The 17,293-nt window shown below is 43.6% G+C and overlaps 1 protein-coding gene across 5 annotated transcripts in view; it reads right to left on the bottom strand.

Annotated features, from left to right (window-relative positions):
- Positions 1–17,293, bottom strand: part of DENND1A (DENN domain containing 1A) — a 152,953-nt gene that overhangs the window by 7,656 nt on the left and 128,004 nt on the right. For 2 of the 5 annotated variants that reach the window (XM_053962529.1, XM_053962530.1), the window contains exons 19-20: positions 16,736–16,867; positions 1,237–1,325 (exon numbers count right to left, since the gene is read on the bottom strand). In XM_053962529.1, coding sequence (XP_053818504.1) covers positions 1,237–1,325; positions 16,736–16,867 — 221 coding nt within the window. Of the gene's footprint in view, positions 1–217; positions 561–973; positions 1,090–1,236; positions 1,326–16,735; positions 16,868–17,293 lie in introns of those variants that run through there. The other 3 variants (XM_053962533.1, XM_053962532.1, XM_053962531.1) reach the window with 3 other exon arrangements.

The following is a 17,293-nucleotide window of genomic DNA, read 5'->3' as shown; positions in this document are numbered from 1 at the left end:
ATCTGCAGTCTGATAGTGGCAGGAATTGAAGATACACCTTAGCAGAGAGCAATATTGGAATGTCAACAGCTTTTGAACCCAAACATGCAGAATCCTCCATAGGAACACACATAAATGTTAAATTGATTCAATTACCCTCCACCTAAATGCAGTGAGTCATCAAATTAAATATTAAGAAAATGCTTTTAGTTTAAAAATCCCCACAACCTCTGTGCAGGGCCAGCATGGCCCTTTGCAGGAGCTGCATCTGCTCCACAAGAGGGCAACCAAATTCCACTGTAAAATGGACAAATACTCCTGTACAGGGGAGAAATCACCGTTCAGTTCAGGCCACAGCCAGAGTATGCCCCTACCCTGGCGTGGCTGGAAAGAGCCATCCATGCACTGATGCCCACTGATGTCCCTCCAGTATGTTTGGGCTGTGCTGGCAAGTTCAGAACATCCACAGCTCAGAACATCCATTCCCTGGTCGAGGTCACCCCTGAGGGGCCATTGCTAACTCCACTCTGGCACTGTCAGGAATCTGCAACACACACCCCTTGTTGTCTTTGCAGAAATCCCTGGAAAAGTGACATTAGTGAAAGTGCCTGAAAAAGCCTCCCTGAGGCAACAGAACATGCCTGTACTGGTATGCACAAGTGAGACACTGGAAACCAACACCTTTTGTCCAGGAGCAGTGGGCTGCAGCAGCACAGATGATTTGGAACATTCCCCCTTCACTGGCACAGCTAAAGGGGATAAATTTGTTGGTACTGTGCAAAGTGAAGCCCTACAAGCCCTCACCACACAGCTCACACAGACATCACAATCCTGTTAATGCAGTCTAGAGTCAGACACAGCCCCTTCTGCCATCACTGTCAAATAAACAGTTCTGCACCCTCCAGCTACAGCCTGGCAAGAACACTGCATCTGCAGGGCTGGAACTGACAATTTCCTCGAAAGAAAAGTGCAAAACAAAACAACAAATAAATTAACAAACCTCCAAAACCTGAAAACTTTTACTGAAGAGGCTGATCACAGTAGGTGTAACTTGGCAAACCACAATTTTTCCATAAGCAAACTTTGGTTACTTGATTTTTCACACTTCCCCTACAATGTTCCAAAATTAAAAAAAAAAAAAAATTCTTAGTTAAAGCCTAACTTTGATCTGTAGTATTTTTTAATTACTCCTTTGGTGAGTCCCAGTTCTGAACACACTGATGCAAGCAGAGAGAAGCAGAGCAGCACAGTACTTACTGTTCTGGGCTGGGAACTGAGGTCCTCCGGCCCTCCACACCAATGTTGCTCTTGGGCCTCTTAACCACATGAGGTCTTGGGGGGCGAACCTGTGACATGCACACAGACATCTCATCAAACACTGCCCCTGATCCAACAGCAGGCACAGACAACACATGGAGAGCCACCAGTATCCTGCAGGGATCTTCCACTGGGCCTTGCTCAGGCTTTTGTGCCACAACAATGTTACACACGAGTGTGGATACATCAGTGAATCTAAAGGATGAATATAAACCACCTGGCCATGTGGTTTGTATAAACCATATGAACCACGACTTGCAAATGAATTGCAAATGAAACATACGTGCTTGTCACTGCTATTTGCCCTGTCCTGTTTGGTACTGCTGAATTTCAGAGAAAGATTCCCTAGGAGTGAGCTTCCCCGAGCAGTCAGTGGTGAGAGAAAAGCTGGGAATGTCCGTGTGCTCTGGACATTGCACTGGCAGTGGGGCTCAGCTCTGACACCATCACCCTTCTGGCCACTCACTCCCAGGAACCCAGCCTCTCAGGTGAGGACTTCTGTGCAAGGCTGTGCTGGAAAATGTGTACCTAGGATAAATGTTTTAACATGAAAAACTCAGCTCATTCTTCATTAAAAATTTGCTTCCTTCCAGCAGCTGAACACAAACCCTCGCCAGCCATATTGTCATTATCACTCCTGGTATTAAGTCAGACTTCTGTTGTCTGTAAGTAAAATCCAAAGCTTTTCTGTGGAAGATGATGCTGCTGCCAATCCAGTCTCACATACATATCCATCACCTTCTAATGTATGGAAATTCAGCTTGATTTCTGCCCAGGATCTCCACAAGCAAACAAGCCTTATTTCAAGGAAAGGAATAAGCACTTGTGCTCAAACTTTGTGTATGTGCCAGCTTACACTGCTGAGGAATCCTGTGCTGAACTTGTCCCTGCGAGTCAAACAAGGGAATTTGCAGCATCAGGGCAGACTGTACACACCATCTTCCTGTGTTTTGTTAAGAAAGTACAACTCTACCTGAAAAAGAGTCGGATCTGTTGGCTCAGCTCAATGCGAATCTCAACAGAAATGCCCAGATACCCAAATAAAGTTGGGAATACAATTCAGCTCCTGACCTCCCAGAGCTTGTGCTCCCTTAAGAGGTGCAAGAGAAAGGAGCTGTTCATGGCCTACAGCCTGAGTGCACTGGAGTGACTATGTAAGTTTTAAAAAATATAATTTGTTGGGGGAGGGGGGCTTTCCAGGTTTGTTTTGGTTTTGTTTTTTTAATTTTTCTTCTCAGGTACATAAACCTCAAATTCTCCTGCCAGGAGAAAGCCACCAAATTGCGTGTAGTGCTTCTGCCCTACACACTAATATGCAGAAAATAGCAGCAGCATTATTGCATTGAATTTTCATTTCAAAGGAAATGGTGCACAGCAGATATGATGAAGAAATCCAGAGTTGTATTGCCACTATTTCTTAGGAAAAAGGGCTTATGAAAAGGTCAGATGTTAAGGTCTTGGAGATCAGTCCCCACACAAGGCTGCTCCTCTCTACAATAAAGACAGCTTAAGAATGTGAATTTATGGCAGGAATGGAAGGATTAAGTTTGTGGCAACTTCAACTGAACTTGCAACGTGGTGAAACATGGGGAAAAGAACAACAGAGCTAATTAGAGGAGCTGAGCTGTCAGAGCGCAGCAGAATGGCTCGGTGCCAACAAACAAAAGGAATGGGCTGGCAATCAGCAGGATCGATGAAGAATACTGCTTCATTAGGGCTGATAAAACAGGGAGAGACCGCAGAGAGGAGTGCGGGAGAGGGGGGCGACAGGCAGGAGGAACGGGAGAGGAGAGCGCGAAGGAGAGAGGGAAAGAGAGGAAGAAAGCAAAGCTGCTTAATTAAATGGGAGCTGGGAGCTGATGTGTAAAGCTGGCCTGTCAGCGTGCTGGGAACACTTTCACCTTTCGGGTGGGTGTGCTGCCGAGGAGGGAGAGAGGTGAGAGTTTGGGGTGGCTCCAGGGGCCCCCAGCCCAGTGCGGTGCAAGGTGACAAAGCTGAGCGGGATTTAGAGCATTGTTCCTGGGGAACTGCAGGGAAAAGCCAGGAATCAAGTCAATTCCTCGCTGGATTTTGAGTCTCACATAGCCACAGAGGCAAGGTTAAATGCTTATCAAATGCAAAATAGCAAAGAAATCCAATTACGTGAGCACACAGCCAAAAGAAAAAAGGTAAACTTCCAGGACAGAAGGGTTGAATGTGCTTATTACTGTCCCCATTACCTTAATGCATGATTATTATATTTTAACTTTTTCTAATTGAATAAAGTTTCCAAACAACCACTATTAATCCAAACAGACCTCCATTAATTAGAAGCAACAACCCTCTCTCTTTCATAATACCACCACCACTTATTTCCAAAGCAGCAGAATGCAAAGAACATCTCTGTTCTGCTTCCTTAACCTTTCTTTGGTCTGTGTTTTTGGCTTTATTATCAGCAATTACTCATATTGCAAGCACTAGTGCCCATTTTATCCTTGCAGCATAAAATATTTCTCAGGAATTCTGGTATTCTGTGGCCCTGGCTGGAAGAGCAGAGGGACCTGGTCACCCCCTTTAGTGCTTGTGTACAAGGCCAGGATAAACCACTTGCTGATACCCACCTCTGTAGGAGCTGCCAAGCCTGAGAGGGAAAAAGCAGCCTGCAAGAAGTATTATTTACACATACAGAAATGTGTTGCAACTACTAAAAGCCAAATAACAGTTCTGAACAACAACAAATTTATGTATATTTGATACAAGCATATTTTTGGGATTGATTATAATAATTTACATTTATCTTGAATTTCCCCTTGATGAATGAAGCCTTTCTGTTCCACTTACTGACACAGCCAGAGGAATGCAACAGGAGCTTTCATTATTACATTTCCAACCTTTTATCAATCACATTGGGAGCAAAGACAGTTGAACCAACCATGTTACAGTGAGGACTATTAATACCCTACAGCTGGGAGATTAAATAGTCTTAACAAGACCTCCACATAATAAATTACTCCATTTGAACAATACAGTTCAGCAACTTTGGTTCAGAGGAATCACAACATGCCCCCTTACACCTGCCAAATGTGGAACACGAGGGCATGGGAGCACTACAGGAACCCCACAGCACATGGAAAGTCTGATCCTAGTGAAACACATCTCCCATGCCCATTGCATTCAAGAGAACACACATAATCATAGTCAATGCTATTTTTTAAACACAGAAAACAGAAATCTTCAGGGGAAAAATCCATAAATATGACTCTATTAAGCTAAACACCCAGAGTTAAAAAGACGGAGGAGAAGAAACACATGCCACTGAAAAGTCACACAGGAACATGCACCAGAGATCAAAAGTTAAAACACACACCCAGTTGCACTTGTTAACCAGTTACCTGCTCATCCAAAACACATTTTAACAAGTTTTAGCAAGATCAGATTTGAAAACTTGCATATCTGTCTCTCTTATGCATGTATGTGTATGGGTAAGGAAGCAAGAAGTAAGATGACTTGGGGGGAACTATATTCATAAAGCTGAATATAATCCTGAATACATAAAAATATCTTCCAATGCTGTGCCAAAAACCAACAGCCCTCCTAAATTGATACTTCTTGCCTGTGCCTTTAAAAAAAAATAAACATCTGGTACAGACCCAGCAGGGTGTCCAGTTTTAATGTCATCCTGCATAGTCCATAGGTAAAAACTGTCCTATAGCGAGTGGTTTTGGGGAAAAACTGCTGAGATAAGGTTTCCCTACCTAACACTACAGGCACTGCACTGCCAGTAATTTCTGTGCAGTTCTTCCATGGAAGAGTCCCTTCCTCTGGCCAGCCTGCTGGGTCTTCTTTTACACCATGGAATTACCCAGTGTATGTCATCCATAACACGGCACCAATGTTCTACCACCAAAGATCAACCTCGCTTTCTTCAAGTCTATTCACACATGGAGAAGAATTAGGCATCCCAAATTAATTAAAAGCATAACTTGCAGAGAATAAATATTATGTCTTCAGACTTCTGCTTCCTTTCATATTTGAGTTCAGTGCAAGTCTTCAAAAGCTCACTGGCTAAAAACTTCCACCAGCCAGTCTAGCAGGCCTTTGTGTGTAAGAAACCACCGCAAAAGTCAAACCAGACGTGGCCAGAGCAGCCCCAGTTACCTGCAGAGCTGCCCGAGAGCTGCAGGGCTCGCCAGAGAAAAGCAGAACAACCGCGGGTCCCAGGGCTGTGCCGCAGCAGAGAGAAGGCAGTTTAGGAGCAAAATTCACACATGGCTTCTGCGCAGAGTTTGACAATCCAAACTACCAGGGTTTAGTAGTGCTACAAAGAGCGTAACTCAGGCAGTGTTAAGCTGTGGCAGTGAAACAATCCCCAGCTACTCACGGGCCTGGAGGAGCGCTGGATCTTTGGGGGCGGCGGCCGCGGCGGGCGGAGTCTGTGCTGCTGCAGCAAAGTGGAGACTAAATTAAAGTCACCTGCATGGAAACACCTCTGATGTCCTGGCAAAAGCAGCATGAGCATGTGACAGCACGTGATTTACCTTCATACTCACCTCACAAAACGCTGTTTTTCTTACTTTGTTTTTCCAAAGCAGTGACAAACCCCATGGCCTGCGATGCGCCCCGGCGGCACAGGTACCCATGCCGGGCTGAACTCAGCTCCTGCCACACCAAAAGCAGCAGGGACAGCACCAGACAGCCCAAATGGATTGACACATCAAAGATGTTCAGGGCGGATTCTTGGACCTCGAGGTCCAAGTGTTCTAGGCTACATTTTTGCAAATGGAAACCAGGATACTCAAAAACACTTTCACTAAAATCTCGAGTGATTGTAGTGCTTGTGAAAACTTATGGAGAAGGCCTCAAACCAGACTGGAAGAGCATGGAAAAAACCCCTGATTCAGTTAAACTTTTCATGCACTTAAAGGTGAGCTTATGCTCAGATCCTGTCCTGGATTTTACTCCTAAGTGATCAACAATTACAATTGACAATAACAAATCAGGCCTTAAAGCATCACGATGGCCTAGAACCCAAAACTACTTGTGCAAATATAATTTTAGTTCTGTGTAAGTGAAAATGTACATGATACAAATATTCTACATATTTATATTACAATAAACTACTCCTTTGCAGGAGCCAATACTTTCATATCCTTGTCCTGTCACTGGATTATTTTTCCAGCTGAGATTTAAATATCACATATGATTAAGCTTTCATCTCTGATCAAAAAATGGTTCTATGTATTTCCACAATAAAGACACATACAAATGTTGCTTTGGGAAAAGATTAAAGGTGTAGAAACTTTTTTGTCTCTTGGACTTCTAACCAGGCATCGTGTTAACTCTCAGAACTGTGACCTCAGTAACAACACTCTGATTCCAGTTTGTGTTATCACTGCAGTGCTCCCAGCAATGGAGTTTGTTGGGAGGTTTGTATGTGCTGCACCACACAGTGCACTGCTGAGCCTCAGGAGATCTCGGAGCAGGGTAAGACAGAACGGCCCAGGGCCAGCAGCGCTCTCTGCACTGAGCAGGGACAGGCCTGGTTAAAGCAGGGCTGTGAAAGCAACACCTCCAGCACAGGCAGGAGCAGGCCCAGGCTGGAGGGGAGGCACCCGCAGGGAGCAGGGGCTTTCCCAGAGCTGCACTGCCAGCGCTGGAGCTCCTGCCTGTCACCACAGTGGGATAAGCAATGTTCAAACTCTCTGTGTTTGCTGGGAGAGCCACTGATATGAAGTTAATTTGTTAATGCAGCAAAACACATTGTTTCTAAAGGTCAGCAGGGGAAGATGTGTTGGAATATCAACTTAATTACCTGGGCTGTAGAGAGGAATGGGTACCAACCAACACATGGCTGCAGTGCTAAAAGCTGCTAAATTGCTATTCCAGGTATGGTCCTAAATATATGTACTATAGTTTTTTCTGTGAAGAGGAGAAATGTCTAAATTAGCACTTTCTCACCAATAGCTGTTTACCAGCATACCTTTTCCCTCTGGATATTTGCTTAATTGTCTTGTTCTAAATACTTCTGAAGCAACAAGACAGGAAATTTGCAGAAAGCCATTTTTATGACTGCAGATCTGGCACTGCTTTGCTAATTATCAGACAAGTGAGATACGAGATGCTGGAGCAAGAAAAATCTTACATTCACTTTTACACTATCAAAATATTATTTAAATATGATAGATAACACATCTCATAAAATAGCTATTATATACCCAAGGAACTTTCCCAATACAGCTATTCAGAGTTTTATACCAGAGAAAACATTACAAAAGGATAATTTTTGGTCTGTGACATAACAGCTTGTGAGCAGAATATTATCTCAAAATAACTGTGGATGTCTTTTGAGGTTTTTTTTAAGTGGTATTCAAAACAGAGTCTTGTGAGTAAATCAGAGGTGCTAGTTCATGTGCAGCAACAAGTGCAACTGGAAGGAAATGCTTAAAGGAAACACAACCAGATGAGAACTGGTTTGTTAATATGTGGAGAAATAAGTGTTTCTCTTTCTCAATTAGCAGTGAGGGTGTTTCCAAAAACTTCCAAAGCAAAGCTCTTCTAGATGAATATCTTATTTCCTTCCAAAATTGAGGACTGGTTTGAAAATACTTCAAAGTCAATCAGCCATGGGAGAGAGATGCCTGGATGAAGCCAGGCTCACACACACCAGGCTGGAGGAGACCTGATGTGCTGACTTTGGGAGAACATGCTGGACTCAACTGAACACTCAATTAAAAAAAAAAAAAGGGAGAAAATAACAACACTGAAAAATGACTGGTACCTAAAAAGATTCAGTAGAGAAAGCAGACAGAATCTACGAGGCAGCTGTTTTATTATCCAGCCAGATCCCTGCACAGCACACTCTGCTTTTTACATGCTCCCATATGTACAGCTCACAAACTGGGATGACAGGAACAGTATATGCTTTACAGCATATATTTTTAATTTACACTCTGAAATACTTCAATGGAAATCTGCTGGGTCCTGTGATAAAAATAATCTCCATGTTTTAAGGGATGCCTCATTCTTCAAGCCACATTTGTAGATTGGGAAGGTAGAACAAATCTGGCAAAAATGCAGCAATGCCTAAAGCTAAAATCCTAAAACATGAGAACACCGCTGTGGATTATTATTGTTGATAACTGATGTTATTCTAAAAACACATGCCTTAAACAATAAACTTCTGGGCTATAGAACTGAATGGTATTTTATTTCTTTTCTCTGTAATTAAAAAAAAAATCTGAAGAATTTTGAGAATTACATGGATCTATTTTTTTATGTGTGCTCAGGAGCCTTAGACAGGCCATGCCCAAAGTAGCATGTGCTGTTCTGTGATGTAGATAGGAGGAGTGTGATGGTACCTGTGCTTAAAGACCTGTCAAGGCTTCTGGTGACTCCCTAGCTCCAGTAACAGGAAAGTCCCAGTCCCATGCAAACCAGCAGTAAAACCCACAGAAGGTGGTATCAGGAAAATCTGAGACTGTGACCACTTAGTGCTCCACTCTCACTGTCTGTCTGCAGAGCATCAACGCTGACCTCCTCCCATCTATACATGCACTCAGTTCTAAAAAAATGGAAACCACCCCTGAAGCATTAAACTGATATTATCTGGCACTTTGCAGTTTGAGGACTCCTGACATTTTCCAAAGGAGATGCCTGTCAACAGCCTCTTATTTACCTGGCACAGAGCCCAGGTGCTGCAGACCACAGTCTGAAAGCCACTGCACACTGAGCTATGTGCAGTAGGTACCTCTTCCCACAGCAAATGGGTGCCTACAGAGCACACAATATTTAATTCAATTTAGAGTCACTCTGGTTCAAAGAAGCCTCACACATGTTGTTTCCATTTTGTTCCCATGTAGTGAGGCCCTGGATAACAAAGGATCATGCTGCAGACAGTAACTACCCAAGGCAGGAGCAGGCATGGCTTCTGCTGATCCCTTTTCCACCTGCTCTGCTCTGGCCCTGCAGAGCTTTCCCAGCCCTGATCCTCACTGGGCCTTCCTTGGCAATTTGCTCCAGCACTCACCACTGTTTGGGCAGGGGATTCATTTATCATGATTCACTACTCTAAACACACACAAGCTTTTTGTTCTGAGAAGGTGTCAGAAAAAACCAAAGAAATTTCTACACAAAGAATGGACTTTGAGTCCATTTCTTTGAAATACTCATTGTGACACAGAACTGTTCTTCTTGTCCTCTTGAGCAACCACTGCTGACTTTGTATAATTTAATTTCTTCTTATTTCTTGGATATTTTGGCACCACTTTGCACTTCACCTTTTGCACCAGATTTTTTTTTTTTTTTCTGGACCCAGCAGTAACAGCAGAATCCTGCACTGACAATACCCACTCCTCAATCCTAGATGGGTAACTCTGTGAACACACAGGGATGCTCTTGGTGCTACACTAAGCCAGGAAGGAACACACGCTATGGACTCTGCACCACACGGTGGGCCTCACCCTGAAGCAGCACAACTTCATTTGTCCAGGAGGAGAATAAAACTCCAGCTCTCTGTGATGTTGCTGCATAATGACAGGGCCATGAAGGAAAACTCCCTTAACTCATCAAAGCAGGCCCTTTGTGGATTACAGCAAACCAGCAAGGAGGGCTTTTGTACAACTATTCACAGAGGTAAAACTGGCAAGAGGTTGAAAGAGAATCTCACTGAGATGATAATTTTTCCAGAGGATTTCTTCCAATATGAGGTTCATTTTGCTGTGGTTTGTTTTCATTCTGTCTATTCCTTAACATACATGGATGGAGAGACATGTTGCAAAAAATCCCAGACCCCAGGAATATATTTATCCCCACGTGTTAAAGCCTAACCATCTACTACCTCAGCAGAGTTTAAAACCACAGCTAATAGGTTAACAACTGCTTTTCTTCTGCTTCAGATGAAGAATATCAGAAAGCTGGGGGAATATTCAGCTTCCCAATTTGTACTGACTGCTCAGTGCTACTTGCAATGTCTGTTTGACAGGACTGACATTTTGTACCACTGTGAGATGGGAGAACGTGTGACATTTTTATTCATGGTGGCGTACGCCCTTGTAATGATCAGCCCTGGTCGATGTGCTTACTGCAGCAGCCCCGAGCCCTCGGAGAACAAACACGAGCCCGAGGTGCCAGCAGTTTGGCTGCCTTATTAAACACCACCAGGATTCTAACGAAGAGCAACTGCTGGAAAATCTCACTGTCAAATCCTCAAGGACATTATCAACATGGAACTAACTACATATATTTTTCACTTAAAATACTAGAAAATCCAGCAATGCAATATCAAATTTAAAGAAAAAAGCCACAGTGGTTTGTGTGTGTTTTTTAACAGGTCATTTTGCCAGCTTTACATTGGCTTTCTGTGGTCCTGATGCTGGAATTCAAATCAAAGAGATCATGTAACCTACATGATTTAAAATGCTGGGAAATGGACATATCCCTTATTATCTCTTAACAGCTATTTCTCTCTAGCAAGTGGAATACTTGCACAGAAAAAAAAAAAGAAAAAGAAAAAAGACATGTTCCTCATTTAAGGGGTTCTATAAACAGCAATGACTCTCTGCTTCACTCACCTTCATCATTCACCAAGCCAGGCTGCATAACTGGGGGGACACTCTTCCCCACACACTCACAGAAGGACACAGACCCTCCATCTGCAGCCTGGCACTCACAACTGTTTTATGTGGTATTCATCAGCCCAGCTCTGAAGGGCAAATCTAAAAAATGCCTGGCCAAACAAGCACTCATAGTGGGGTCAGCATTTAGTAGAATTATATGTTTCACATACTCTTTCTCTTTAATCTCCTGGTCTAATCCAGTGACCCAGAGGTCAATTCACACAGTTCTGGCCTAACTGTACATATCAACTTCATAAGTAATACATAAGAAGCCTCTGGATGCTGATCTACATTGATAGAGAAGCAAGTCACCCATAAGACACTGGGAGCTCTCCCCAGCTTGTCAATCTAGGTGATTTGGGTAGCCTTGCATGTACTGATGTATTTATTTTCAATGTATGTATTATTTATAAAGCACAACTCTCCTTCCACATGCCAGCAGTGATGGACCAAGATCTCCCTACGAGATATTTATGGGTTCCTCAGCAGAACAGGTCTAACAAGGAGACTCTGCAGACACGTTACAGCTGCTGTCGCTTGTCACAAGCCCTGGGAGGTCGGCTCTGCCAGCCTTCCCTTCACACATCCAGGCACTGCAGCCCCTGACAGGTGTACTCAGGGCAGCCCCGTGATTCCAGCATCCCTGTGTAAGGAGCGCTTCAAATACCGAGACAGCTGGAAAACACTGAAAGCCATGGTCTGCAATGTGCTTTTTCATGGCTGAACACTTGTGCTGGATGCAGTCTGGGGCCACAGTCTCACTGCAAAGCATGAATTCCTGCATGGCATGGCCCCAGGCCCCCTGCTGCAGGGGCTGGAGAGAACCCAGCTGTGCCTGCTCCTTGGGAAGCCCTGGGGAGCAAGTGCAGGAGGGGCAGAGACCCTGGGCACGCTCTGCAGGTGCTGCTCACATTTGTCCCACTTTGGCACACATGGCCAGTGCAGGCATTCCCTAACTCCCACCACATGGATTGCCATTTCTGCTAATCCTGCACACCACAAAGTGCAACTTCAATCCAATGCATCATTGTCTTGTCCACTGACGTTGGTCTTACTAGTCTGACTAAGAACACTGTCCCCTGAGAACCTGATGGGACATTTGAGTGGTCTCAAGCAGACATTAGATGGACAAGTGCTTCTGGGCCAAGACATTTGTCTTTCTTTTGAGGTGACTTTTACTGAGTAACATTGAATTCCTTCCTGAAAGGAACAGGCAAATAAAGGAGCAGAAGATATGCTTTCTGAAGACAAAATCATTTTAAAGAACTTATACTTTTGTTAAATCCATAAAGAATCAAATGGAGAGAGGGAGGAAGCCCCATGTGGCTCCAGAGAAAGGAAATGGGAACCCACATTGCTCATCCATGGGGAGGAGTGGAAGGGAGGCTCACTTTCTTAATGAAGGTCCTGCTATTGTCTGAGCAGCTCTGAGTGGCCAGAGGAGGAGCTGGCTCTGCAAGCAGAGCATACAGTTACACGAATATTAGCAAATGAACTTGTTTTCCCCTTTCCCCTTTGGTTTCTACCTCAGTGCCACACAGTGCCTGCTGTGATCCAGGGGAATCTGCTATTGTTCCGATGCACCTGGGTGTGAAGGGAGTCACAGGGTCTGGCAGAGGAGCCTTCCTCTCTTCCCTACTTCATCCCTTTTACCCTGGAGATAATCCCTCCTCTGCTGCCTCTGGCCTCAGTGATCCTGTTCTGCATTCCTGGAATGTAGCTGGCTGGTGTTCTCCCCATCTTTCCCCTGACCTCTTAATGCCGTTTAATCTCCTGGAAGAAGAGCACTGCCCTACAAAACAGAGATGTTTGTTCTGTGTGTCCAAGTGCAGACTGTGACTAGGAAAAATGAACACGTTCATTTACAGCAAAAGGGTTCAAAATAGCAAATAAGGTGGCAATTTCCATGCTGTGGCCTGCAAGAGTTTAAGAGCAGTCAGAATGAGCCAGGGAGAGAACCCAGAGAAGCCTTTCCACAGTCAGACAAGCTGCTTCAGTACATTAGTGCATTTTCCATTTGTTTCATAGCTATTTACATTAGCCCCCAGAGCACTGATTCTCTGTAGTTTGCATCAAGAGTGGAACATGATTGAATCTCTCTACTAAAGATATATGTGGAAGAATCTTTTATATTTTCTTAAGCTTTACACCTTTTGGTGCATATATGGAATTAAATATCCTATTTGCTGGTAAATAAAAACAAGCAATAGAAAACATAAACCCAACTAAGCTGACAAAAGACATTCTAATTGTAACAGACACAATTAGAGAGCTGTACAGAACTGCCAGGATCACTTGCTTCTAATGAAATTATTCCCTTTCCCAACAAGTGATGTTTCTGTCAGCTTATCATTTGCTGGTTTAATTGTACTAAATCAGGGGTGCTACTGACTGTGGGAAAGCTCCTAAGGAGGAATGTTCCTAAGTGTAGGTTTGATTTTGAAGCCCTTGGGCTCATCCTGTGTGCTCACACCACCTCTCCCAGACTGGTGGGAAAACTGGGCACAGGTACCAATCCTGCATGAAGCCTGTGGGTCCTGCCAAAGCAGCCCCAACAGCTGCTTGCTCGGACAAGGAACCTGTTAAAACAGTCACCATGGCACTGTGTAGTATTTATTCTCCTAACAGCTCAAAGACAACACAGACACACATTCTACCTAAAAGGTATAAGTGTGGGCATGGAAACAAGAGCCCAAACCCCCGAGTCACAAATCACCTGCATTAGTGTCCCACTCTGCCCTGGTTGGGGCTTACTGGGCTCCCAGTGCTGCCCTGCCTGGCACACTGCAAAGGATCCTGAGGACAGGCTCTGGCAACTGAATATGCAGCATGTGTTCGATGCTTTAAGGACATTTTGGTCAGCTTTTAAGACAACAAACCAGAAGAAAGAAGTACTAGGACATTCATAGAATCATTAAGGTTGAAAAGGACTGGAAAAATCATCAAGTCCAACCATCAGCCCAGCACCACAAGAGATATTCTCTGTAGCACTGGATCTTCCACAATAATTAACCTTACTCTTCCCCCAAACTTAGAGCACTACTCACTACTACAAACCTTCCATTTGAATCTTGGCCTTGGCTTGAAAACCTCTTCTCCCCACCCATTAAACCCCGAGCTGCCTGTACTGCTCCTGCTACTTGTTGAGTACAGTTGTGCTGTCCCAGAGCCCATGGTGATAGTTCCTGCATTGGTTGATGCAGGGATCAATAAGAAAGGTACACTCTGGGTAAAGCATGCAAAGTCCCAGCACAGGAAAAGCAGTGGTCCCACCCTCCCACAGTGGTGTCTTACTAAGAACACTGTTTAGATCTTTATTTCACTGCCCCAGGCTATCTGGCTAAAATCCTTCTTTTCACCATCAAGGGGAGCTTCCCCACAATGTCTTAGTATTACAGAAAGCATCATTGAAACAATTCCATAACAAACAAGGCTCTCCAATGATGCCTGATCACCACTCACCAAGATGTGCCAGGACATACAGAATCTCCCCCAGTCAGCCAATTACTGCCAAATTTTGGTGAGCCATCAGCTGAGGGGCTCTGCTTTTACAGGCATTTCAAGATATTTTACTGATATTTTTTGTAGCCTAACAACTGCAGATACACAACTGTGTTTGGAAAAGCCAGCAAGTCCCTCACTCTAGGGTGAGAGATAATGAGTTAAAATTAAAGGTTGTTGCTGGCTCGCTAGCCCATCCCCCTTTAGCTAATCTGTCATGTAATGAAGAGAAGCACCCAGCACAGGACAGCTCGCTGCCGGCTCACTTACAGCGAGCTGATTAAGAATGTTCAACCAACAGCAGACTGCAGACCTTTCCGAGGAAAATAAATAGACTGTATGCAAATGTGTTTGTCACTTTGACAGCACGTCTCAATTAAAGGCCCGCGCGGCGGCGGAGCGCCGCTGCAGCGCTGCGGCCGGGCTCCCTGCACCGCCCGCCCCGAGCCGGGCCCTGACCCCAGCGCATGCATGCATTTTAAACCTCGCTGCCAGCCGCACAATGCTGCACTCCGAGAGAGCCCCTGACAATGAGAAAAAAGCCTCTTTCATCCTCTTCAGTTTAGAAGAGCTGTGAATGCACAAACAGCCCTTATTTCAGAGTTCTTGTGCCTTTTTAATTGTTCCCACCTTCTGTATTCTAGACAGAGTTAAAAGTGACATTAAAATCTCTGCCTTTAATCACGAGTTAGAAGCCATCTCCCATTTATACAGTAAATGTTGCTGCTTTTTTCCTCCCCAAAGCCTTAATCTGTATTTCATAAACCTGAACATCTTTTCCTTTTGAATGAACGTATGATTTCATTTTTGTTTTGGCATTGGGCTATCAGGAAGAGCAGACCCGTGCCAGGACGAAGGCTGAGTCAGACAGCCCCTACAACTGCTAAGTCAGATCGGTTTTTGGAAACCAACATTTGTAATGTGATGACAGCAATAAGCATTTAGGCAGCGAGCCTCTCCCCACAGCCAGGAAAGCTGATGTGTGTTTCTTTCAACACAGAGAAGTGATCATTAAAAAATTTGAAAGTGACTTAAAAAACCTCATGAATTTAAATTTGCACTTACCACTCAAACATATATTTCATTATTCTACTATCATGTTTGAACCATCCATTGTTCACAAAAATCTAAAGGAAAAACTGAAAATAAATTGTAATATTATCTGATTTCTGACTGCTTCAAATGAAATGTAACATGTCCCTGCTGGAGCTAGATGGCTGCATTCCTCCAGTAGCCCCAATTCCTCTCAACTGTAGTGGCACTGAAAGTAACAGAAAAATAGACCTCTACAGAAAATACTTAATTGGAAGAGAATGATTTTTTAAAAGTCTCCAAGAACTTACTTTTAGTGCACTGGTGAAACTACTGAAAAAATAAATCTTAATTCTGAAATTATGCAGACAACATTGCTCTGAGCACTGATCAGACCTTGGGTAGCCCTATCTAATACCTGAACAGTCAATGCAGCCACACCAACTGGTTTCTATTCATAGACAATTCTCTAAAACTGGTTTGCTTCACATTTTATAATGCTTTACAATTGCTTTAAATTTACACTTTGCTTCCTTAGAAGAAATCAGATATTCCCTTCTGTTTTCTGGTCAGAACAGTGTAAAGAATAGACACAGCAAAAGAAAAGAGAACTGTGAACACAAATCATGTCATTTTTTGAGTCAGTCTATACTTAATAGGGGAACACTGGCAAACTGATAATAAACACTGGATGTTTTTCCATGAAAATCACAGCAACTACAACATTTTCTAAATAGCTAGCTCTTCAAACCCCACCCCCAAAACTCTCTGCTTTGCAGACATATCAAAAGAAGCATTACACAAGTAACTAACGTGAACAGCTCAGCTGTCAATACTGAATACAGAGCACACTAACAAGCTATTAATTGATTTTTCCATCTTAGTTCATCGCATTTAATTTTCAGAGAATGTTCAAATGCTTTAATAGTTGGACGTTCCATATTGACACTAATGATCTGGCTAGATAACAGGGGATGTTTTAAATTCTACACCCTCAGTTCTGAGGGCTGTAGCACCTTGCATGCTAAAACAGCCACATAATAGTTTATAAAATTGCTACAATATTTATGCTTCCCCCTTATTCACTCATCGTTTATTTTCCTCAAAATCATAATCTGAACGAAAGGAATCCACAAACCCCCAAAAATCAGGTTTTAGAATCCCCTTTAAACAGATAGAACAGAAATAAAACTAAAATGGCATCGTTCAGTGATTAAAGATAATGAAGCGTTTGGCATATTTGTTATCATGACTTTTCTCTGAACTATTCTTGCTGAGTCACATGATTGAGAACAACTTACACTAAGACCTACCTGACCAAAATGTACTGTGATTGGTCTTCTGTCCTCTCTTAATTTCGGGTCCTTCTTCTCAACCAGTGGCGATGGTGCCGTCCTTGGCAGGGGCTCCTCGGGCGCTGCCGAGCACCCGTTCTCAGCAATGTCCTGTGTGGTAGGAAAAGGAGAATAGCATGGCCAGGAACACTCCTGAGTGAGAGGAAGGTGCACAAAGGAGACACTAGAGGATAATGCTGACTAACAATTTGGATGTTAGGGGAAAAAAAGACCAAAGTACAGAAAAGAAAACATCATTAGAATAGAACATTTCATCCATCAGAGCTTGTACACAACCCTTCTCTCCTCCCAGTACCAGTGGTGCAAACAGGATATTCAATAAAATGTCTGACTTGAACACGCAAAAGCCAGGAAGTGCATGTGGAGAAAAAAAAACATAGCTCAGAGTTTCTATTTTCAAAATGAACTCAACAGAAGCACAGGGACAGAGCATTCTGCTTACTGTAAACCTAAATGAACACAGTAATTCCATTAACGTACTGCACAGAATTACCCATAGCAGAACAATTACTGGTG

This window comes from Vidua chalybeata, chromosome 21 (assembly GCF_026979565.1).
Source record: "Vidua chalybeata isolate OUT-0048 chromosome 21, bVidCha1 merged haplotype, whole genome shotgun sequence".
In the NCBI taxonomy this organism is placed as follows: domain Eukaryota; kingdom Metazoa; phylum Chordata; class Aves; order Passeriformes; family Viduidae; genus Vidua; species Vidua chalybeata.
This window is presented reverse-complemented; position numbering and strand designations above follow the sequence as displayed.